The following is a 23820-nucleotide window of genomic DNA, read 5'->3' on the forward strand; positions in this document are numbered from 1 at the left end:
TTGGCCACAAAGATCTTATTATAGTTAGGCTCTTAATGTGTAATTAGGACATGAGAATAAGAACTCTTGTCAGACAGACTTTATTTGGAATTTAATAGCAGCATTTAAAATTCCTGAGGAATTAAAGTTACATAAGTCATGTACATCATAGTTATATGTCTAGTTCTCAACATGGCATAGCTTTCAAATTTATTATAGATTAAAAAGGAATTTGTTAAGTGAATAGTAAAGAAAGATTAAGTTCTAAAGGCAAAAGGAGTGTGAGAATTTGTGAGGAGTCAAGGACCCCGAAGAATAAGGTTGAGAGAAGACTGGGAGTAAGAAAAAAGAAAAGTGAGGAGAATGAAATAAAAATGAAATATGAAATATTTCTATGAAATAAAACATGAAATATTTTCTATGAAATAAAAGCCAAATCCTAGAAATTCCTGCTTCCTCTCATATATAGACATTGAAACTTCATTAGATGAATGTTCTTGAAACACTTGGAAAGCTGACTTTCTTCTCAAGGCATATTCACACTCCAATTATGGACATTATATAGTCCCATTTGGGGAAGTATATTTTGGGGCCACTTGCCCAAATTCCTCTGCCTTCTAGTTATATATCCATATATGCATTCTTAATCTCTTAGATTTTTTTCAGTCACTGTTATTATTGATAAAGACTATCTATTTTATTATTAATGAATTTTCCCAAAGAGAAAATACATTGCATTTGTATAAATCCAGATTCCAGAGCATTATGGGAACAGTATTTCAAGGCTTTTGGGAAGTTCTCAAACCTTTTTGCTACAGTTATTTATATATATATAAATTTATATATATATATAAGTTTATATATATATATAAATAATTTACATGAGTCACTTAGCTTTTTTTTAACACTTAGATTAGTTGGTTTTATGTAGCATTTAGTACTTGGAGATATATAACATTTATGTACAAATTTTCTTAGACCAATAAGCATAAAAAACACATCACTGTCAACTGTCTATTAGTTTATAGATTTATAGGTCTACACAGTATATGAGTTATGACAATATGAATATGAGATATATGAACATCATTTAGAAATTAATCTGTGTAAACCTCATGGGTGGAGAAGTATTTCAGAATCCGTGTGACTGGAGTGAACTGAATATAACAATTTTCACTTGAATCTCATTATTTTAAAGCCCATACATACATGCATATCTATTTATTTCCATACATACATACAGATATGCACACCTGCATATAAAACATAAAAAGTTTAAAATCTTACCAGAAGTTAAGAAGTGTTAAGAAGATATTCCCATTGTGAAATTAATGAAAGGAAAAAAGAAAAACCAAATATTTGTTTAAACTTTTTAGGAATACATTTTAAGTAGTTTTTAAAAGATAATATTAGCCAGATGCATCAGTAATTGTTGTCTAATGATCCCTTTTGAAACTCATCTACCTTTTCACCTCAGTATAATTTATGACATTTAAATTGGGAGAAAACAATTTATACCATAAATTTCCAGGGTAAGCTGAATGAAATTTATTTTCCTTAAGGTAATACAGGCATAAAATCCACTGTGGAGGATTGAGAAATGAGGAATTTCCTAATAGAATTGATGAATGGGTAACAAAGGGAGACTGCAGATCCTTTACAAAAACAGACATTGGGATTTTTTAGGTGTAATTCCATTTGATATTCAAGTAGTTGTTGATTTAATTTAATTTGAAGAAAGTATAAGTTCAATGACTACATAATTACAAATGTGCCATCAACTTACATTTTATGTGTTCTGTTCCCAAGTTTTCATCTGTTCACTTATTCATTCAACCCATATTTATTCAGTACCCACTTTGTGCAAGGCACTGTCTCCCAAATTCATAAGATAATAAAATTGTCATCAGAGTACAACTAACATTACTCACATTGGTTCTTGTTCTAAGAATTGAAGCACATTTTCAAAGGTCATTAGAAAAAAGTAGGAGAAAATAATAATCCTTTTTTATTAGAAAACTTCATTACTCAGTACTTCCAAAGATCTCTGATTTTATTAGTGTGGGTGTTCCACCAATAGCAGATTGGAAGCAGCAATTCATTGGTTGGCTCTTTCATGAGTTTCTGTGGACAGAAATATTCATCTCTTGTGGCCAAACCTTTCTAACTTGCTAGTCTGAGACTAAGAGCTCACAATAAGATTTTCGTGGAGGAATGAACATGAGCTATAATTAAAGATTATGCCCTTTGGAGTTTCGATGTATACTATCCTGGATCTTCTGAACAGACTCAGTTTGACTGGAAAAATGAAAAATAGCACTCCAGGAAGGATAAAGCTGCTCACACAGGTGGCTTATCCATAGAAGCCAAACCTGGATAAACTACCTCCTTTTGATTTATACTGAACATCAAAGTTAGGATTCTTGGAAGAATTTCATAGACCTTTCTGAATATGAAGTTTGAGCTGTTTTGATGCTAACAAAAAAATTCTACCTAAATCCCCACGGATTCAATTATCATCTACCTGCAGATGATTCTCAGATTTGTTTATTCAACCCTACCGTCATTTCCTAATTTCCAGTTTCACATCTCCAACTGCCTGTCTTGAATTGAATGTCCATAACTTAAACTCACAAAGTGTCTAAAACTGAACTCATTATCTTTCCCTCAGAACTAATTCCTCTTCCTAATTTTCCTGTTACTGGAGAGAGGATATTACCATTCTTCCAATCACAGAAGCTCCCAACCTAGGGATCAACCTAAACTTTTTATTTTCACTCCCATTATCCAATCAGTTGCTAAGTCCTATAGATTTTACCTTTAATATCTCTCATACACACCCCTTACTGTCCTGTGACATTGCTACCACCCTGGTGCAGGTCTTTGTTACCTACTTCTCTATTGTCAATGGCCATCTGGCGGTTCTTTCTATATCCACTCTTTCCTTTTCTGTCCATTTTCTATTTAGCTGTCAAAGAGATTTTCTTAACACACAGGTCTGTCACCCCGCCTCCAGTCAGTCAACCCCAGTGGTTCTCAGTTACCTCACATCAAATATAAAATGCTTTGGTTTTTCAAACCCTTGGTAACTTAGCTCTTTCCTACCTTTCCAGTCTTCTTATACCTTACTCTTCTCTACTACTCAGTGCTACTACCTTCCTTTGTTGTTCCTGGCACTGGATAGTCTGCATTTTCACTGGCTGCCCCTCGTGCCTGAAATGTTCCCTCTTCTCATCTCTGCCTCCTGGCTTTCCGTCAAGTCTCATCTAAAAATCCCACCCTTTGAAAGAAGCAGTCCCCTGCTTCCCTTAATGCTATAGCCTTCCCTCTCTGATTATTTCTAATTTACCTTCATATATTTTATTTACACATAATCAGTTGGCATGTTGTCTCCCCCCTTTTCCCCATTTAACTTATGAGATCTTTAAGGCAGGATCTTTTTGCTTTTTCTTTGAATCCCCACTGTTTACATAGTGTCTGGCACACTAGTGTATGGCACACATAGTGTCTAGGTGCTTAATAAATGCTTGTTGCCTTGACTTGAAAATCTGTTTCATTTTGTTAGATTTTAGAGCAATTTAGTCAGCATGATAGAAATAAACCAAAACAAAATTTCATTTCTTTTACTGCACTTACCACTAGAATAGTAACCATTGTAGCACAAAATCGTTTAAATGTACAATTCTTTATTTACTCATCTAACATTTCTTGAGCATGGAGTTTTTGCAAGTTTCTTCATCCTGAAATTGTTCTCTGAAACACCCATGTAATAGATCCTATGGTAATAGTTTAAAAGATTTTAGGATTTATGACTCATTGTTTAGCATTGATATTTTAAAATTCTCATACATTGTAGAAAGGACATTACTCCTATATAGTTCTCTTGGCTTTGTTTCTGTTTAGCAACAGATACATCTGGTCCTACAGCATATAAAGTAACAGAAAAGGCAGTCAATCAGAAATCATTTCTTAGGCCAAGTACACTAAGCTAAGCATTGAGGACATGGAGAAAAGCCCCCCCCCCCCAAAAAAAAAGGTCTCTGCCCTCAAGGAGCTCACATTCTGATGGGAAAAGCAATACACAAACCACAAATATATACAAGACAAATTTAGAATAAATGGGGGACTAAGATGGGAAAAACCTCAGAGGAAAATCTTTAAGGATTATCAACTAGTCTCTAACCTGTAGGTGCCCAGAACCAAACAAAGCTGGCTAGAGACAGGAGAGTCGGGAATCAAACAGAAGTTCAATTCCAGAGTGAGGGAAATGGCTTACAAGCAAGGATACATCTGCCAGAGGCCCATCATAGGGGTGAGGGGTGAGGGCAAGGCAGTGTGGGGAGATCTTGTTATTGTTTCTCTTTCATTCTCGAAGAGAACCATGACATCAGGAAAGAGATGCCATGACTTGCAAGTGAATTGGATTTAAGTGAAGCAGGGCTCACTATCTCAATACTTTTACCAATGGCTGCACAGTGAGCTGTAGCCCTGACAATGAAGAGTAACAGCAATGATGTGACAAGTTTGATTCATGGCAATCCTTCATGACCAAAACACAAGTACTACAGGTGTTTGTCCAAGCTCAGAAACCACCTGATACTCACGTGAAACAATTCTGGGATTTTGCTGGGGCTGAGATCATCCAGAGAGTGAGCACAAAGAATTGTTGTTATGCTTAGTTCTGAGCATAGCTTGCTTGCTGGGCTTTAACTCTGGAAAACAGGGTGTCTTCCTAATATATCTTGACAGGATAGGGGAAGGGGAAAGTCCTTTTGAAGAAGGTGACATTTGAGTTGAGTCTTGAAGAAAGCCAGGAGGCAGAGGTAAGGAGGGAGAAGAGAGTATTTTAGGAATGGGCAGTAGTTAATGAGAAGTAATAGAGTGAAGAAATGCAAGTATTCTGTGCAAAGAATAGCATTTAAGGCTAGTCTTGCTAAATCATGAGAAGAGGTATAAAGTCTAATAAAAATGGAAAGGTAAAACAAACTTGACCATTTTGATCAAAGTATAGGCCAAACCCTTAAAATTAGATTGTCTTGAAAGGAAATAACTATATAGTTATACACTGAAAAATAGCACCAATTATAGGCCACATTCAGGTCTTCTGTAACTTTGGTGGGAAAGTGTGGTTTATCAAAATGATGCAGCAAATACATTTCCAAATGCCATTTTCCATCACCGGGGAAAAAAATAAGTGACCTTGAATCAAAACATAGGACATCCATTCACAATGACCAGTTTGGGTTTTTATTTTAACAATTTTATACCTCTAGAGCTAGAGAATCTATTATCAGTTTGTTTTATCAATGCATGTGATTAGTTTAAGGTAGCACTTTGAAGAGATCAACAGCTAACATTGGAATTTTTTTTAAAGTATGAATGAATATTTCTTTTAAGGCGAGAAGAAATGAGAATCTTATAGATAAGTGAGGATATAAATAATTCTCCTCAAAACTTGAAAATTATCAATTCTTAAGCATGCAAAGGATCCTAATCTAAGAATTAATATTTTATCCAAATGAATTCTGTTTTTTTAAAGCAATTACTTTCATTTACATCTTAGGTGGTTTTAAAAAAAGAAATAATTGTTCTTAATGCTATAATTTGAAAATTATCTCCTGATTCCAAAAAATTGCTTTTCCTTCTAGTTCTGTAGACATTTGATACTCTCTGAAAAAGGTCACATTGAATGGAAGCTGATGTACTTCGCACTCCAGAAATGTTATCCCATCAAGGAGCAATATGGAGACACTTTGCATTTTTGCAGGCATTGCAGCATTCTTTTTTGGAAGGTGAGTTTTTAAAATATTCTGGTATTCAAGGTGTTAGAATTTAAAATTAGAAGTGAAAACAAATTGTTAACTATTCGAATATATTTCTAAGGATAAAGCATAATTAATACTTTTAACTTTATAGCAATTATAACTACCCAGAAGAATTACACAAGCTGCCTTTTATGCAGTGAGTTGCCCACCACTAGAAGTGTTTGAAGTAGGGGTTGTCAGGGACACTGTAGAGATGATTCTGGAATGGAGTGGGAGGTTATACTAGCTGACAGGGCGCAGCTAGAGCCAGTTCTCACCTGATGGCAAACTGATGGTTATATTTTCAGTGTGAGCATTTACTCCTCAGAAAGCAACGCATGCTACAAATCAGGGCTGGATTTGTTGCTTTGTTGATTGTCTAATCTTGAGAAAGTGGTAGCACAGAGAATATTAATAATTCAGATTACACTTAGAAGTGTGTCGTGTATGCTTTTTCTTTTTTTAAGTAGAGAAAGTTATTAAACATTTACCAGTACAACTTGGCACTAGGTAACCAGTAAGGGCATCCACCTCTAAGATTCTGTGTTTATGTGTAATGATTATTAAAATGTATTTGGATATTAAAATCCAGCTTTGATTAGAAATCAAATGTGAGTTAAATTAGACAATTTTTTTCACATAAGTAAACTACTTGTAATATATAATAGACATATTTGAAGAGTTGTGTTGTTTAGCTGTTTTTCCTGTACTACTTCAGGTTATGACTGCATACTGTAGCAGAACTGTCAAAGGGAAGTTTTCTTTCCCCTCCCCTCCCCTCCTGGCACTCTGGTTAGAACAAGTACCTTACCCAATTCTAGTCAAGAATTGCCTCGAGCCAATAGCAGTCTCACACAAAGAACTCTAGAATTTCACTGCTCATCTAGCTCTAACATATTGGTGCTGAGCCTAGTCCCGGGGATCCATTCTACCCCTGGAAAATGCCAAGGTTCAGGAGGATGACTGTGAGAATGCAGCAGATATATGAAGAGCTTTTTTACTAATGTAAGCTGAGACCTGAATTAGGTATCAGTCCTGTATGGAAGATGATCAGGCTCTTCATGTCATGGGGTTATTGGCTTTATATAATCACCCATCAGAGTAACAATGCATTTTTCTAGTTCTTACAAACATTTTCTTGCCCTTAAATTGAATTAGTTTCATGAGCAATATAGGTTTTTTTTATCTTAAACTTAGAAAATAACAAATATGTTATGAAAGAAATCTTAGCAATATTGATTTTACAATCACAAACAGGAATATTTGGTTACATGTTTGTATGTCTGAAGGCTAATAACAAGTCTGACTCTTGAAAACATGATTTATGGCCAGTTTTTTCAGTAGCTCCTGCTATCTCTCAGAAAATGTCAAAATAGTAGGTATTGAAATAACTCTTCCTCATTTTTTCATTATTTCTTTTGCTATTTGCTAACCAGAAAAAAAAATGTGCCTAAAAAAAGTATGTTATTTATGCAATAATAAGTTTCTACATGCTATTTCTTTCTGTTTTGATGAAGTAATAGATGATCATTATTTGGCTCTTTGGAATGCATTTTTAGTACTTGAATTTTAATCTGGTTGTATCTAGTATTCAAGAAATTCACTTGGGAAGACTCATATTGGAGGAATTGTGAACTCCTTGTGAGTTCACCATGTTCACCCTGGCTTTCATCAGTTACTCCCTCCTTTCACAGGGGAAGAACATCACCTCTTCTACTACTGCAAAGAATGAAGCTGACCTCTGTTGCTCTGTTTCTCTCTTTAACTTTGTATTTGTCTGCTTCACAACTGCCTTTGAGTTAGGAGCAAATCTTATTTCTGAATGTCTTTGATAAGTGGCAGATTGGATTTACTTTCCTTTTGTTATTTGGAAATTTATCTTTCATTTGCTCCAAGGTAGTTTGTAATGAGAAGTTGTCAGAAGACATAATTTAAGTGAGTTTTGAAACTAGATTTTTAATTTCAGATTGTAATTGTCATGGTGTTACAGCTATAATTTTTTTTGATCCATTGGTGGCTGTCCAGTACCTCTTAAATCTTGTCATCAGTGGCTTTGTTTTGTTTTTACCAGAGTTGTGATTTCATTGGTATAGGGAACTCCTGGTAAAGGAACTCCTGGTAAAGAAATTCCCGGGGCAGCTAGGTGGTGCAGTGAATAAAGCACTGGCCCTGGAGTCAAGAGGACCTGAGTTCAAATCCAGACTCAGACATGTAATACTTACTAGCCATGTGACCTTGGGCAAGTCACTTAACCCCGATTGCCCTTCCAAAAAGCAAAAAAAAGAAAAGAAATTCCCTCCACCAGTGCTGATCAATGCATCACCCTTACAACTTAAGTCTCAGAGTTAGCTGAGGTACTGAGAAGTTAAGTGGGAGTCAGCACAGGAAACACAGGAAGTCTGTCAGAGGTGGGACTTAAACTCAAGTCTGCCTGATAACAAGCATTCTATAGAACTGTTGACCTTTGCATATATCTTAAAATAGGATTCTTTTTTCTTCCTAGCTTCCTTTCCTAATGATTTTTTGCTTCCAAAAAAGGGGGGGAAAGTTATGCAAGATTATAATTGCCAAGATACTAATAAGTATTGAGAATATTATCTTTGTTTCTTTTTTTAAACTAATGAAATAGCTTTTAAATACATACAGATGTGGGGAATATTTTCTCTTAGCTTCCTGAGATGGGAAACTCTTAGTTTCAGGATACTTATGAATACTATCATCTTTAATTGTAAGTTTCCTATAACATAAGAAATATACTCTGCTGGGAAAAGAGAAAATGAAAATCTAAGAAGTCGTGTGGTTTAGTTGCAGAAAAAACCTAAGTTCTAGGCACTCTTATGCAAACTACTAGCTGTGTAACTGTGGACAAGTCCCTTCCCCTCTCTGAGTCTCAAATTCCTCATATATAAAATAAGGGGATTAGACTAGATAATCTCTAACGCCAATTATCTAAGGCTCTACCAACATATTTTGTTTATATGAAAAGTTTTAAGTCACACTGAAAATATATAACCTTTCACTGGACAACAAAAAATTATAAGGAAGTACATGGCATAAATTGGCAAAGATGGAAATACTCTGTGTTGGAGGGGATGATGAAAGATTGGCACAATGATGCCTTATTGGTGGAGCTGTGAATTAATATTTCTGTTCTGGAAAGCATTTTGGAATTATACAGATAAAATGGCTAAAATGTCTATACTCTTTGACCCAAGAATTCCACTACTAGACTATATACCTTAAGGAGACCACTAATTAAAAAAAAGTTCTATAATCACTTGGACTACCTACCTCGTGGGGGTTATTGTGAGGAAAAAGCTTTGTAAAAACCATATGGCATTCTAAAAATATGGATAGTTTTTTAAGCAAATTGAAAATATAAAAAATCATATTTGCAGAAAAGATAAATTAGGGTATATTATTTCCTATAGAACTTGACCAACAGCTGAATATATATCTTAGACAGGCAGTAACAGACAATTGGACAGATGGCCTATGAGTTGAGCCTAGAGTTGAATAGGAGGAAAAGAAAGTGCTGGATTGCCTTAGGGGATATTGCAAAGCTTTTTTAAACAATTCCAAGGTTCCCATGGAAACAAAGGCCCATCTTTTTAATACCAACATTCTACCAGTGTTGCTATATGACAGTGAGACATGAAATACAAATCTCTGAAGAACTTTTCGAAAATGAATATAACACACAGAGGGTATTGGAGAGGCAGATACATATTGTGAGCTGACTGCAACATGCAGACTTCAAAGAACAGAAGTAAAAAAAATGTAACCAAGGATTTTAATGATGGGAAGAAAAGATGGTTAGCCACATGTCGGAGGCAGGGTGACAAGTATATACCCATAATGCTCTACCCTTAGTATTAGGAGAAATTGGGAAAGGACACTAGTATGATGGACAGACTTTCTGTAGATAAATTATGGGAAGACATGGACAAGAGTCACAAAAGTTGGGCCAGCATGGATGGGCTGTGATTTGGATTGTTGGGATGAACCCCTCCCTTCCCAAATAAGATCCCATATAAATTAGATTCCATGAAGTCAGCCTTCTAGGACATAACATTATATAAATTCTAAAGCAAGCCTAAAATGAAGTAAATATGTATTTAATACTAAGATACTTTTTCATTATCTTGCATATAGATAATCCTCTTTAGTAATTACAGCTATTGAAGCAATACCTTCTTTACAAAGGAACAGGCCCCAAGGATAATCAGCTCACTTTTGTTGTTTTTCAGTCATTTCAGTCATGTCTGACTTTTCATGACCCCATTTGGGGTTTTGTTGGCAAAGATACTGGAATTATTTGCCATTTTCTTCTCTGACTCATTTTACAAATGAGGGAACTTAGGCAAACAGGGTTAAATAACTTACCTAGGATCACACAACTAGTAAGTGTCTGAGGCCAGATGAGTCTTCCTGACTAAAGGGTCAGCATTCTTATCCATTACACCACCTAGAAGATCTCTGCTTAGAGTCAGTGATCATTATGCCGCTTCTGTCTAATCAAATGAGGTAATATTTGTAAAGGGCTTAGCACAGTTCCTGACACATAGTAGGAACTATATAAATGTGCTTATTCCCTTTCCCATCCCCCATCTGTTTCTCTAAGCAGTATACCACATCTTTCCAAGTGATACTTGTTTATAAAAGAAACGTTTAGTTATAAATCTGTATGTATAATAAGGCAGAAATTTGATTTTTGCATAATGGATAGATCTTTCTTCTAGTTTAGTTTCCAAAGATTCTCTTCCAGTTTGCTTTATACAATTTAGTCATTTTCTTTGACATCCCAATAAATACTTTTCTCTTTCCAGAATACTAAATATGGGGTTGAGAAGCATTGGGTTTAGATAGCTGAAAGCATTATCAGAGCTCTCAGAACTGGCAAGGAGTTGGCATCATTATTATCTGGCCATTTCTATCTTGTGTCAGATATTTTGTCCCAATTTGTAAATTTATTTTTTTGAGGTAAGCAGCCACCATGCATCTTCTTTGCCTGTCCCCATGTTACCTCCCATCTGGACACCCTTAATTATACTAAGGATAGGGTCTTTCTTTATTTTCCTATATCACCAAATCTCCTAAGAAAAAAAGACTAGCATATTAGATTTCTAACATCTTTTCTTTCTGGAAGAATCCAAATTGTTTTCTTCAAAGCTTAATCCATTCAGTATGCCTACATGTACAATTCTTACATTAGAAGATTTACCAATTATAGGTTATAATTCAGGAATCTCAGTGAAAGGTCCTAAAATCCAGCTTTCCCCATATAGAATCACAGGACCATAGAGTTTGAGCTGGAAGGGAACTCTGTAGCCATTTAGACCAATCTCCTCATTTTACAGAAGGAACCGAGATCCAAGGAAGTTAAGTGACTTGCCCAAGATCACACATACAGTAAACCCCAGAGGATTTGAAGTCATACTCTCTGACTTCAAAGCCAGGGTTCTTTCCACTGTACCTTGTTGCCTTTCATATCATGGACATTTTTATTAGTTATAGATGGCATATGATAAATGGCAGTGTCAAAGCACAATAAGCCTTTCCAAATGGATTTTTATTCCTACCATATCTCTGATCTACCTACCAAAACTATAGAGTGAGATAATAATAAGAAAATAATAGTAGCTAGCATTTTTATAGAACTTTAAGGTTGAAGAAAAAGCATTGCACATCTTATTTAATCCTCATACCATTCCTGTGCAATAGGTTAATATTATCCTCATTTTATGTGAGAAAACTGAGGCCGAGAGAATGAACTTTTGAATGATCTCTGACTTGCCCAGCCAGCATCACATAGCTAGTAAGTGCCTAAGATGGGATTCGAACTTAGGGCTTCCTGGCTCCAAGTCACACTTGTCTATAGCACCTAATTGTCTCTGATGATAATCAGGTCTTTGGACCAAGGATCTTAACTTTAGATCTGACAGCCTTTCTATTCCTTTAGCAGAGAGAAACTGTGCTCAGAGCTTTGTTAGCAAAAACAATTAGTTAAAATGGGAAGCTGTCTACCAGATGATTTTTCTTTTCCATGTCCCATCTCCAGTGACTGCTGTTCAAGTGGGCTCTTGCCCAGCTTTGGCTTGTTCCACACTCCTAGAGGTTGCCTCCACAGAATCAGCTTCTTAAAGTGTTCTAGAGTTTGTGCCCACCACAGCCAAGGTTTCTAATCTCTCTTAACACAGGATATTGTCCCTAGGCTCTCTACCACCATGGAGCCTTATGTTTCCTCCCCAAAGTCTCCACCTTCCCCTTGCCTTTGAAGGATGTTTTTCAGGTGCCATTCCCAGATGTTGCCATTGCTAGGTCTGGTTTTATAACCTGCTCACTCTTTCTCAGGCTGTTTTTTTCTTTTCAACCTACCCCTTATGGATCCATTGCAAAATCCAGCTATCTGAGACTGGTCAAGGCAGAGAGCTTGCAGAGCTGGAGCTAGACCCTTTTGTGTATTCCAGCTTGGCCTTTGAGTACCAATACTCCGGGTGGTTATCTGAATTTCTGGAATGTCAATAAATAACATTATCCTCACCCAGATCTTAGTAAAACTAGAGGTGAACTCTGGGAAGGGAGTACTGTGGTCTTAGAATTTATAAGGAGGAAGTAAATGAGTTAAGGAATGAGGCAATTAGTGGAGGAGTCATTCAGTCTCTGAATGAAAACCTCCAATGAGAGGAAATCAACAACCTCCCAAAACTTATGGAAAGTTTCCTTGCAACTGACCCCATGAGGATGGTACCATGAAAGCCAACTGCCATTACTGATGAGAGGATACCACTGTAGCCACTGCCAATACTAAATCTATTCAAAACTCCTAGTGCAGTATAACAGTCTATCTTCAGCTTAGGTTAGTCTCTCCAAAGTCAGGAGAAGAAAGCTGTAAGTTCTACATCCCTCATGCACTGCCTACCAAAAGGTTTTTTGCCTCAGAAGTTCAGTTTACACTGAGTTTGAGGGAAGTCAATAGTTTATTAAAGAACAAAATCTTTTTATCAGTTAAAAAGGCAATTTCATATATGTATGTATTACAGCAAACTGAGAAAAAATTCCTGGTGACCAAATATTCTTCAGTTCAAAATTTCATCAGAGCAGAAATAAGGGAAGGATGCTAATCATCTCATAGCTATAATGACCCCCAACTTTGCATTGCTTACTCGGGTTTTTATTTCATTTACTGACTTTTTAAGCAGTATTTGAAAGAGTCTTAAGTAAAAACTTAAAGTAATTGGACAAGTTCCAAAATGATTAATGGAGAGAAATGGTGAGGAATTTAAATGATCTAGCCTAAAAAGATACAGAGCTGCAAGAACACAATGCAATTCAAGGACTTTGAATACACTGTAATGGACAAATTTTTCTTTAAGCAAACAGGATATTGAAAAATCCAGATTTGCAAAAGGTAATCTGGGGTATGGAGATGCATTTTGCAGAAGAATTGGTTTTTTTAAAAAATTGCTTCAAATATAAATTTCCCATGTCACTTTTAAAAAGTGTTTAAAAAATTATTATTTACACAACTAAATAATAGATTTGGAACTGAAAGGGACCTTAAAGGTCAACTAGTCCAATCCCCTCAGTTTTCTGACAAGGAAATTGAAGCCAAAGTGATTAAGTAACCTAAATCTTTTGACTACAAATCCAGTACTTTCCACTGTACCACCTTGCTGCATCTTTATAGAAATAGGCATAAGGTATGACACATCTATTTGGTCAGTAATAACATGGTCATAGACTAAAGCCCTCCTACACTGCACTTTTAGTGAGAAGAGGCTCAGAACAGGAGGAGACTGAGTGGGCACATAACTATGGAAGTAGTTTACATGTCATCCCTCACTGCTTCCCTTCATTAAATAATTGAGTTGAGTGGAAGATAGTGACTATCTGCCACCTTGTCTAATGATAAATAAGAAGAAAATGCATTTTATTTGCCATAGTCATGCTGTAACTTGAACCAGCTAAAAGCTCATTGTTGGCCAAATTGAACTGCTTTGCTTCATAAATTAGTGATATAATGTTATAAAGTTCATCTTATCTGCAACCATTTTAGGCAAGAACAGTTCCTTCATAATAGTAAAAGTACAGTCGCTCTGCCCCCAAGATTTGAAGAACTTAGGACATCAGATGTGAGGTTTTAAGTTCTGCCCTGCCCCTTTACCCCTAAATTCACATTCACCTGTTTATTAGAGAAGATGTATATAGTATATTAAAAGTACCTCTGCCCAGGCATGGGGTTACAGGGACAGAATATTGTATACATTGTCAGATGTAGTCGCTATACTGGATGGTTTGCTTTCACGGGGGTTGTGGTCAGGGGCTGGGGGAGAGAGTCACAAGAGGAGTGTTCAATCTGGAGGAGGTATTTTTAAAAATAAGTAACAGCCTAACTACCTCCTGTTTTATGTATCTATGGTTAGGTGGGTGTAGGCCCGCTTCTCTTGTTTTGATTTTTGACTCATGGTTACCTAGGGAATAAAAATTGTTAAAAATAATTCAGTGAAATTAGTAATGGTCAGAACTTTTTTTTTACATTGAAGCTAGAGAAATAGCCTGCTTTGGTTGGGGGGATTATCTTTCAGGGCCAGATTACTTGCCAGTTTCCTTCCCAATACTATTGACATGTAGATAAAAAGAAAGGCTGCATATATGTACTCAATAATTCATACACTCAAAACCAAATCATCAGCAGTAAGAATATGGTAGGAAATGTAGTGTTTATTAAAATATTTCAAATGTTTATTACACTAGGATATATAACATGTGTTATATACAGATATATATATATATATATATAGAGAGAGAGAGAGAGAGAGAGAGAGAGAGAGAGTTGAACTCATGAAAGAAACAGAAATGCTGATCTTATGTTTAAAAGATTAACTGCTACTTGCTAAGGCATGTCTAATTACCATAGCAAAATGTTTCCCAAAAAAATTATTGTGATTTAAGACATATAAAGTTGGAGCGACTAAGTGGAGCAGTGAATACAGCACTGGCCCTGGAGTCGGGAGGACCAGAGTTCAAATGTGACCTCAGACACTTGACACTTACTTACAAAGTGTGACTTTGGGCAGGTCGCTTAATCCCAATTGCCCTCAAAAAATCAAAACAAAACAAAATAAAACAAAAGACATATAAAGTAGAAATACTGCTATTTCCCCATGTCCTTTCCTAGGGATATTTTTGGAGTTTACCTAGCTGCTACATGGATAATTTATTTCTTTGAGAGTTCTGAAAGGAAGAGGATGCCTCTTTCGTTGTCCATGATGGTTTCTTCAAGTCAATGAATTTTTTAGATAGTTCTTGTCTTGTGCATACTTTATTTTTGGCTAAGGTTTTATATGCCAAGATTTCCATACTTTAGTTTGGCAGTTTGGGATGAAGGAGAGTACGTTTTTTGGTTTTTTTTTTTGTGGTGAAATTGAACTTTCTTTTTACAAATAATGTGTTCCAAACCTAAGCACTTAAATTCTGTCTGACCCTTTCCCAAACTTAACTTTTCCTTTTTTACTTTACTGCATTCCCTCCTGCTTCTTTCTTCATGATCTTCAAGGACTACCATCTTGCTTTATTATTTAAGGTACTTTTCATGTTTTACCGTATACATTGTGTCTGTCTGTTTGGAATAAACAAAACTAGGAGTAATGTTCCATCTTGTGTCATGTTTCGTTGCAATCTGCCTGTCACTGTCCTAACTCAGAGTTTTTCATACTTTGTATTGTATGTTTATGTGAATGGCTTGTTAAGCATTTGTTATTAAAGTTCAAATGTCAAATTGCAGCTAGATCTACTTTATGTAATGGGACATAAAAATATGGCTAACTTTAGCACTACACAAATAATCAAATGCTTTTAATTGAAAAGATTTTTAAGTCCAGTCTAATTAAAGTATGAAGGGCAATGTAGAACTATTAATATGTGTTTCTGATTCAAATAACAACTATATACACAGTGCACTGTATTTCTCAGAAACTTCGCTAGTAAATCATTATTTTGATGATATGAAAGAACTATGTGTCCTGTGTATTCTTTATTTCTCCCTGTGCCTTACTGTCTCTCTCCTGGCATTTAGACATTCTTACAAATTTTTAAAGACTTTTTCTTGTATCATTTTTCTTATTATGTGAAAGATACCACTTATAACAGAAGCCATCAGTAATAGTTCTAGATTTCCTGTGTCACTCATATTGCCCATTTTACCCTATATTAGTTATTACTACCCAACCAAGTCACTCTAACTCCTACCTCTAGCAGTACCACAGAGTTGTGTAACCTCTTTCTTCCAGGAGTCTAACTGAGGCAATTATGTCTTTCTTGTATCAACTTCCATATCGAAGCACCTAGTATAGTGCCCATGGCAGACTTTGTAAAGTGCTTTCTCATGCCCCTAAAAAAGTGAACCTGTATTCTTAGCAGACAGAAGAAAAATCTAAGAGTGAGAATTAATCAAGGAGAACAGTGCATCTGGAATAAGAGAGACAGGAATGGGGGTTGGTGGTAGAGTAAAAGGAAGAAAGGAAAATGGGGATGGGAGGAATCAGGTCATCTCAACTAGGCTTGCAGACAAGATCTAGGGTTTTAATACAAGAGAATATTGTTAAGGCAGAAAAATGAAATCTTCTTGTGACTCATATCATTTTAACCTTAAGAATATGATCCTTTTCTCAGGGACACTTTGTAAAGGTGAAGTATATTTATTATTGTTGACTAACTTAAATAGTAATTCCCAGAGGAAATCTCTCGACTGGAAACTGTTATTGCTGTAATTGCCTGAACAATGCTAATAATAAATAATCAAACTTTCATAAACACATCCTCAAAATAGTGTCAAATGTTCTTGTACATTTCATCAAGTAATTGAGCCTTAAAGAGAGAACTCTGCACTTTAGGATATTACTTAGATTTTTGCCAGCCTAGTGATGTAACCTCTGTCTCCTATCCTCTCGCCCTCTACAGGATTCAGGACATCCCTGTACAGCTAACAATCCTGACAGCTGCTTCATGCCAGTGTCACCCCAGCACTTCATTGATCTCTTCAAATTTTAAATGCAGCTCTTGCACTTTGCCTCTTTGTTTTCTAAAATGATGTGTGTGACATGCTTTATTTTCAAGATCTAATGGTAAACGTGCAGTGTAGTAAAAAGGGATTGGGTGGGGGTGGGGCATCCCATGAAGCCTGGGTTTGTTGGAATGAATATTAAATCATTTTTGAAGTACATGATCTAAAGAGAATGTGAGGTAAAAATATATGTGCTTTTGCATATTGTAATATTTATTTGACTAATGAGATGGGGTGATTAAGGAAAGGGGACTCACACAACATGTGAACTAATCTTCCTTTTTAAAAAAAGTTTTATATACATTGAATTTTGCACATTTATAAATATAATTCAACTAAAATCTTTTGGACTTTAAGAGTCAAGTCATTTACTAATAAACACTAATGGCCAAGTACATGCAAATTTTAAGTTAAGGTTTTCTTGTTCTGTGGTAAAGGAGCAAACTGACCCCTGTGTATATACATTATGCAGAATATTTATTTTTCTTAAAGTGTATTTTAGTAACTGCATTGGATATGTCCAAACCAGTTATTATTGATGTTCAACTAATCTAGGGAAATAGTAGCCATATTCTTTTGATTTGTATTTGTTGAAAGGGATAACATTTGTGCAAAAGTGATGTCTAAGCTAGGGAAAATTATAAACTTTGACTGTATTGTCTTCAGGGCATTGAATGGCCCAAGCTACTGGAAAGACTTTAGTACCTCTAACTTGCTAAAGCACTTATTTACAAAAGCGCCAACTTTTCTAGAAACATTTTTTTGTATCCTAATAAGAAATACAGAAATAAATCCAATGCTGAAGAAATTCAGGAGTTAAGCATTTGTCAGAAATTGAGTTATGTACAGCCCAAAACATATTCTAAAATATGGCTTGTTTTGAAATTAATTTTGTAGACAAATGTAATAAATCATGATTATCTGCTGATTTTTTTGTCATTCTTTTAAACTGATGAAAAAAAATTTAAAATCATGGGCTCTGATCTCAGAGATCCAGCTTATCTGACTCCCTGCCTGATACATGGAATACTTCTTTGCAATTTCTCCAGCACATAAAGAGCTAGCCTATGCATTAACATCTCCAGGAATGGTGATCTCAATACTTCAGAAAGCATCTCATACCTATTTCTCATAGGTGACACAATGGATAGATCACTGTATCCGAAGTCATCAATACCTGAATTCAAATCCAACTTCCAACACTTAATAGTTGTGTGAACCTTGGCAAGTCACAACCTCTGCTCAGTTTCCTCATCATAAAAAGTATAACAATAGCATCTAACTCCCAGGGTTGTTAGAATAAAATGAGATTTTTGCAAAGTGCTTTGCAAACATTAAAGTTCTATATAAATACTATTATTACTATTCAGAATTGCCTCTAGTGCCACATTAATGAAACAGACTTTATTAGGCACTTACTGTGTGCTTATGTTGCTGTTAAGTCATTTCAATCACATCTGACTCATGACCCCATTTTAGGTTTTCTTGACAAAATATTCGAGTAATCTGTCATTTCCTTCTCCAGCTCATTTTACAGATGAAGAAACTGAGGCAAACAGGACTTAAATGACTTGCCGAGGGTCACACAGCTAGTAATTGTCTGAGGCCAGATTTGAATTCAGGAAGATTAATTTTTCTGACTCCAAGCCCGGCACTTTTATCCACAGCACCACCTAGCTTCTCTATATGCATGTATGTGTGTGAGTGTGAGTGTGTGTGTACATATACATGTGTGCGTGTTACATTACACATATGTACATGTGTATACAAGTGTGTAGATATAAAAGCAAGCAGTCCCTGCCCTATAGGAGCATACATTCTGATGAAGGAAGACAATATACATAGGAATAATCACTGAACTTATGGGAGCTAGTGGGATCAAGAAAAATAGTCTCCAGGAAGAAAAGAAGTGGACTCTGGACAAAACCTTGGGGAAAAGCCAAATTTGGCTATTCCGATTCATCTAGATGAAGATCAAGCAAAGGAAATCTGAAGAATTGTCAGACAAACAGAACTAGGAGAGAATAAAGTCACAAAAATCTAATGAGTAAAAAGTATCCAGGACAAGAGGGAGATCATTAATGTCAGAAGCAGCAGAAAGGTCAAGAAAGATGAGGATTAAGGAAAGACCATTAGATCTGTGAGAGAACTTTGAAGGCAACAATTTCAATCATTCGATGGGATTGGAAGTCAGCTTGCAGGGGGTTATAAAAAGAGCAAAAGGAGGGGTGACCAGGTAGCACAGGGAGTAAGAGCACCAGCCCCAGTGTCGGGATGACCTGGGGATCGAATCTGGGCTCAGACACTCAGCACCCACCCAGCAACACCCAGCCGTGTAACCTTGAGCAAGTTACTTAACCCCAAGTGCTTTAAAAAAGAGGAAAAGGAGAAGAAGTGGGGGCACTTTGTGGACAGATTTCTCAAGAAGGGAAAGATGACAGGGACCAAAGGAGAGTTCTTCCTGTTTTTTAATGATGGAACAGAAGGCATGGACATGCTTGTAAAGCAACATGAAAGCAACCAATAGATGAGGAGAAACTGAAAATTAGTGAGAGTGGAGATGATGATAGGGGCAATCTGCTGGATAAACTGGGATGGAATGGGATCAAGGGTGGTGATTTACCTTGACAAGGAGAAAGGTCACATCTTAATGTGAGACAGATGAAAAAGAAGAGGAGAGGAAGACATCTGGTTAATGGGAGTGAGGAAGAAAAGAAAAAAGGGAGCTCTTGGTGAATAACTTTTTTTTCAGGGAAGTTCTCCATTGAAAGGAGGAAAAGATGTCACAGGGGGCTTGAAGAGAGTGAGTCATGTTCAGGACAGCATATTGATGAGTATGATAGCAAGTTGGTTAGGCAATCAGTAAACATTTACTAACTACCTACTGTGTGCGGTACTGGGCAAAGTACTAGAGATGCAAATATGTAAAATGCCCTCAGGGAGCTTATCATCTTATGGGGGAGACAACACACAAAAGGCAGCTGAAAAACTGGAGGGAAAGAGGAGATTTAAGGAGGTATAAAAAGGATTGCCTTGCTGCAGTGATGACCCAGTTGAAGTTATGCAATATGAAGTTGTAGTATTCCCAGTCAGCTCTGTTTCTTATGCTCCATTCATGTGAACAAGAGCAAAGAAGACAGAGTAATGAGTTTGAGGTTTGGCAAGGTGTTCTTGGCAAAGGACAAGGAGACAATTCAAGGAAGGAAGGAAATAAGCTCTTATTAAGCACCTACTACATGCCAGGCACTGTGCTATGTGCTTTACAAATACCTCATTTGATCCATGTAGAGATGACAGTGTAGATTTAAACTGGTTCACCAAGCAGTCAAGACAGAAAAATGAAGACATCATAGCCAATACAGGAGCGATATGCTGGGAAAGAACATAGGTGGGAGGTTATAGGACAAAGAACAAACTTAGGGATCATAAGGCACAAGGAAAGATAATGTGAAGAGATTATGATCAGAAAATGAAATGGTGGAGTTCATGTACCTGGAAGTTGAATGTGTGTGTGTGTGTTACTGCAAGATCAAAACTATGACAATCTCTGTGTCATTAGAACTGACTAGATTGTGAATTATACAATAGAGAGAGTATCACCATGTATAATGAAATGTCCTAATATGTAGTAGAAAAGACTTGAGTCAGGTTCTGTTCAATCAGAAAAGTTGAAGGATGACCAGTAGTATCTAGATGGGGTGATATATGCAAATAGTGTGTACCTCAAAAAAGCAGAAATAATAGAAGTGGAGGGAGAGTCTGGAAATGGAAATGGGGAGCGAGGAATGTTACCACTGCTGACTATGCACAGTGAATGTGAGGAGAGGAGATGAGTGGAAGCACAACCATGACTAGAAAGGATGGCCAGGGATGCAATGTCATTAGGGTAGATCCATGTCTTACTTACTGTGTTAGATGACAGGTGGGAGAACAGAAGAGGTTTAAAATGAAAGCAGCTATATTTTTGACGAACACAATGGAAAGGGCAAGTAGATCTGGAGTATAGCTTTGAAGGGTAGAGTTGAGGAGGATGGGAGTAAGAAAGAAGTCAGCTGGGGATAGAGAATAAGGTTTGTATTTCTTACTGGGATGGGGAGAGTAAGAGAGGGTGAGAATAATGCTAAACATTGGGTGATGATTCTAGGTAGAATTTCTATGGTTAGAGAAGTTCATTAAGGGAAATAGGTAATTATACTATTCAAATTTCCATCTTGAGATCTGAGGAGTTCAGTTTTCTGGTAGAAAGAGGGTGGAGGTAATGGCCTGAGGGAAGACAGCATATCTAGAGACGTCTGGGCAATGCTATGTAGGTCTAAAGTCAAGCATTATAAGGCCAAAGTTGACCTGTCAAAACCCTGGTGAGTTCCAAAAACCTCTGGTCTTGTAAGAAGTGATGGTGATGACTTCAGTGGAAACAGCATGGCTGGCAATGTCCGTCACTGGAGGTCTTCAAGCAAAGTCTGTTTTGTAGATGTAGTGTGTACCCCACGCATTCTATCATGCAGCTACACTGGTCTACATATCACTAACAACATCACATCCTGTGTCTATGCCTCTTCACTGACTCTTTCCCTTTCCTGTAATCCCCTGCCCCCTCACCTTTGTCTCTTCACTTCCCTGGTTTCCTTCAAAACTGTTCAAATCACACCTGCAAAAGGCCTTTCCATGTTCCCCTCACCTTCTAGTGCCTTGCACTCTGAGATACCTTCCACTTACTCTGTATATATCTTGTATACAATTATTGCCTCTATGCAAATGATTCTCATATCTATTAACGCAGCCCTAACCTCTCTCCTCATCTCCAACTACCAATTAAACATCCTGAACTGAGTGTCTCGTAGACGTCCAAAACTGAACTCAGTACCTTCCCCTCTTCCTTATTTCAAGGCTACCGTTAGTCATCCTCCCTGTCATCCAGGCTCACAGGAAAGAGGTGTCACATTCAACTCGTCACTCGCATTTTCATAACATTTCTTGCATGTGTCCCCTCCACTGTGACACTGCCACCACCCTGGTGCAAGCCCTCATCACCTCAAGCTGTCATAATGATCTTCCTAAAGGTCAGGTCTAGCTGTGTCATTCCCTGATTCAATCAACTCCAATGACTCCCTATCATCTCCGAGATCAAATAAAAAATCTTCTGTTTGGCTTCTCATGCCCTTCAGAACCTGGCCTCTTCTATCCTTCCAATCACCCCCTTTTTACTCCACAGTCCAGTGACATGGCGTCCTTGCTGTTGCTTACTGTCTGTCCCCCATGCCTGGGGAGTTCTCCCTTCTTTCCTCTGCTCCTGGCTTCCCTGACTTCTTACAAGTCTTGATTAAAATCTCACCTTCTCAAAGGCTTCCCCATACCCCTTGAGGCCACTGCCTTCCCTCTAAGGTTACCTCCAATTTATCCTATATGTTTCTCATTGCTGTCTCCCTCTTTAGACTCTTATTTTCTTAATGAGGGCAGGGACTATTTTTTGCCTTTCTTTGTATTCCCAGTGCTTAGCACAGTACCTGGAAATAGTAGGCACTTAATAAATGATTGGCGGCTTATTTGCATGTCATTCTGCACCTTGAGGGACCTAGGTTATCCAGGAACTGGATCATGTATAGTACTAGTGCCTGGTTATAAATATACCCATTTTGGATGAATGTCACCCAGCAAGAGCAAACTTTACCTACAACATTGTTATAAAGAATGGCTTTGTAAACCTTAAAGTGATTCATTAGTGTGAAATCTTTTTATTCTTTCTGCCATTCTTATAGTACCTCTCTTCAATCTTCATAGCCTTTTCCAGCCCTTTTCCCCATAACCATCTGTTCCCCTTCTACAAGTCTTATGCCCCACTTCTTTGCTACTGCACTTAACTGTTCCCCCACCCACCCACTCATGAAGTCTTAATAGGATTGAGATGGAAAGGACTGTAAATATAGATCATCTAATCCAAAACCATCATTTTATACATGTGAAAACTTGAAGCCTGGAGAGAGGAGAAATGACTTGTCCCAAGGTCATGTAGGTAGTAAATGACAGAGTCAGAATTAGAACTCAGATCCTTTGACTTCAACCCCAGTGGTCTTTCCTTTGTACCACACTGCTCCATGAGAGCTGGCTCTGAGCTCTTGAAAAATAACTTTTCCTCCCCATCCTCCTTTGGGAACAGCAAACCAGAAACATGTAAACAGCCATATCTATTGATAAAGTCTAGTAGGGTAAGTCAGTGAAGTCAGAAAGACCTGAATTTTAATTCTGCCTCAGATATTTACTAGCTGTGGGACCCCTAGACAAGGCACTTCCCCTCCTCTGTGCTCCACGGGACTTATCAATGAAGTCATGCATGGCTGCAGGCTACATTTATGGGGGGAGAAGAGTTCCCCACACTGCAAAAATATTCATAAAAGTCAAAAGCTACAAAATTGCTCTCAACCACAAACCAAATGATGAGGAACTTGAATTTCTCCAGCAAACAACTTCCAACCAAATTAGCTGAATTGTGATGTGAAGCCATAACATACACACATAATTTTAGCACAGAATAGTGCCAATGTGTACAGAAAATAGGTATATGGGAGTATGTGATACAGTAAAATGTTGTTACAAAAATAATCTGTTCATCTTAAAGTTCTGATACCCAGAGGGCCCTAGTATAAGATTCTATAGATAAACGTATATATATATAAAACATATGTACCTGCCTACATTTCTGCTTATATTCTTTGTATTCGCAGTTCTGAGCACAATAAATTATACATAATAAGAACCAATTAAATGTTTCTGGCAGAGGACTTGGTCCCTAGCTGATAGAAAAGAATGTGGATTAGAGAACTGAGATCTGGGTTCAAAATCTACTTCTGCCACTTACTTGCAGTGTAACTTTGGGCTTCACTCATTCTCAGTTTTCTCATAGGCCAAATGAAGAAACTGAACTGGATAGTTTCTAAAGGTTCTTCCAACTCTGATAGTCTAAGACTCTGGGCCTCA

General features: G+C 37.0%; 1 protein-coding gene across 3 annotated transcripts in view; it reads left to right on the forward strand.

Moving 5' to 3' along the window:
• The window catches only part of FBXO25 (F-box protein 25), a 110325-nt gene extending 92549 nt beyond the window's left edge, over nt 1-17776 (forward strand). For 2 of the 3 annotated variants that reach the window (XM_069065388.1, XM_069065385.1), the window contains 3 exons: nt 5628-5771; nt 15343-15369; nt 16746-17776. In XM_069065388.1, the coding sequence (XP_068921489.1) occupies nt 5628-5771; nt 15343-15369; nt 16746-16835 (261 nt within the window). In that variant the 3' untranslated portion in view covers nt 16836-17776. The remainder of the gene's footprint in view (nt 1-5627; nt 5772-15342; nt 15370-16745) is intronic. The other variant, XM_069065386.1, reaches the window with a different exon arrangement.
• The last annotated feature ends 6044 nt before the right edge of the window (nt 17777-23820 follow it).

Source organism: Petaurus breviceps, unplaced genomic scaffold (genome assembly GCF_028583685.1).
Source record: "Petaurus breviceps papuanus isolate PSGF00001 unplaced genomic scaffold, PetGlider_PUasm1.0 90686, whole genome shotgun sequence".
NCBI lineage: Eukaryota > Metazoa > Chordata > Mammalia > Diprotodontia > Petauridae > Petaurus > Petaurus breviceps.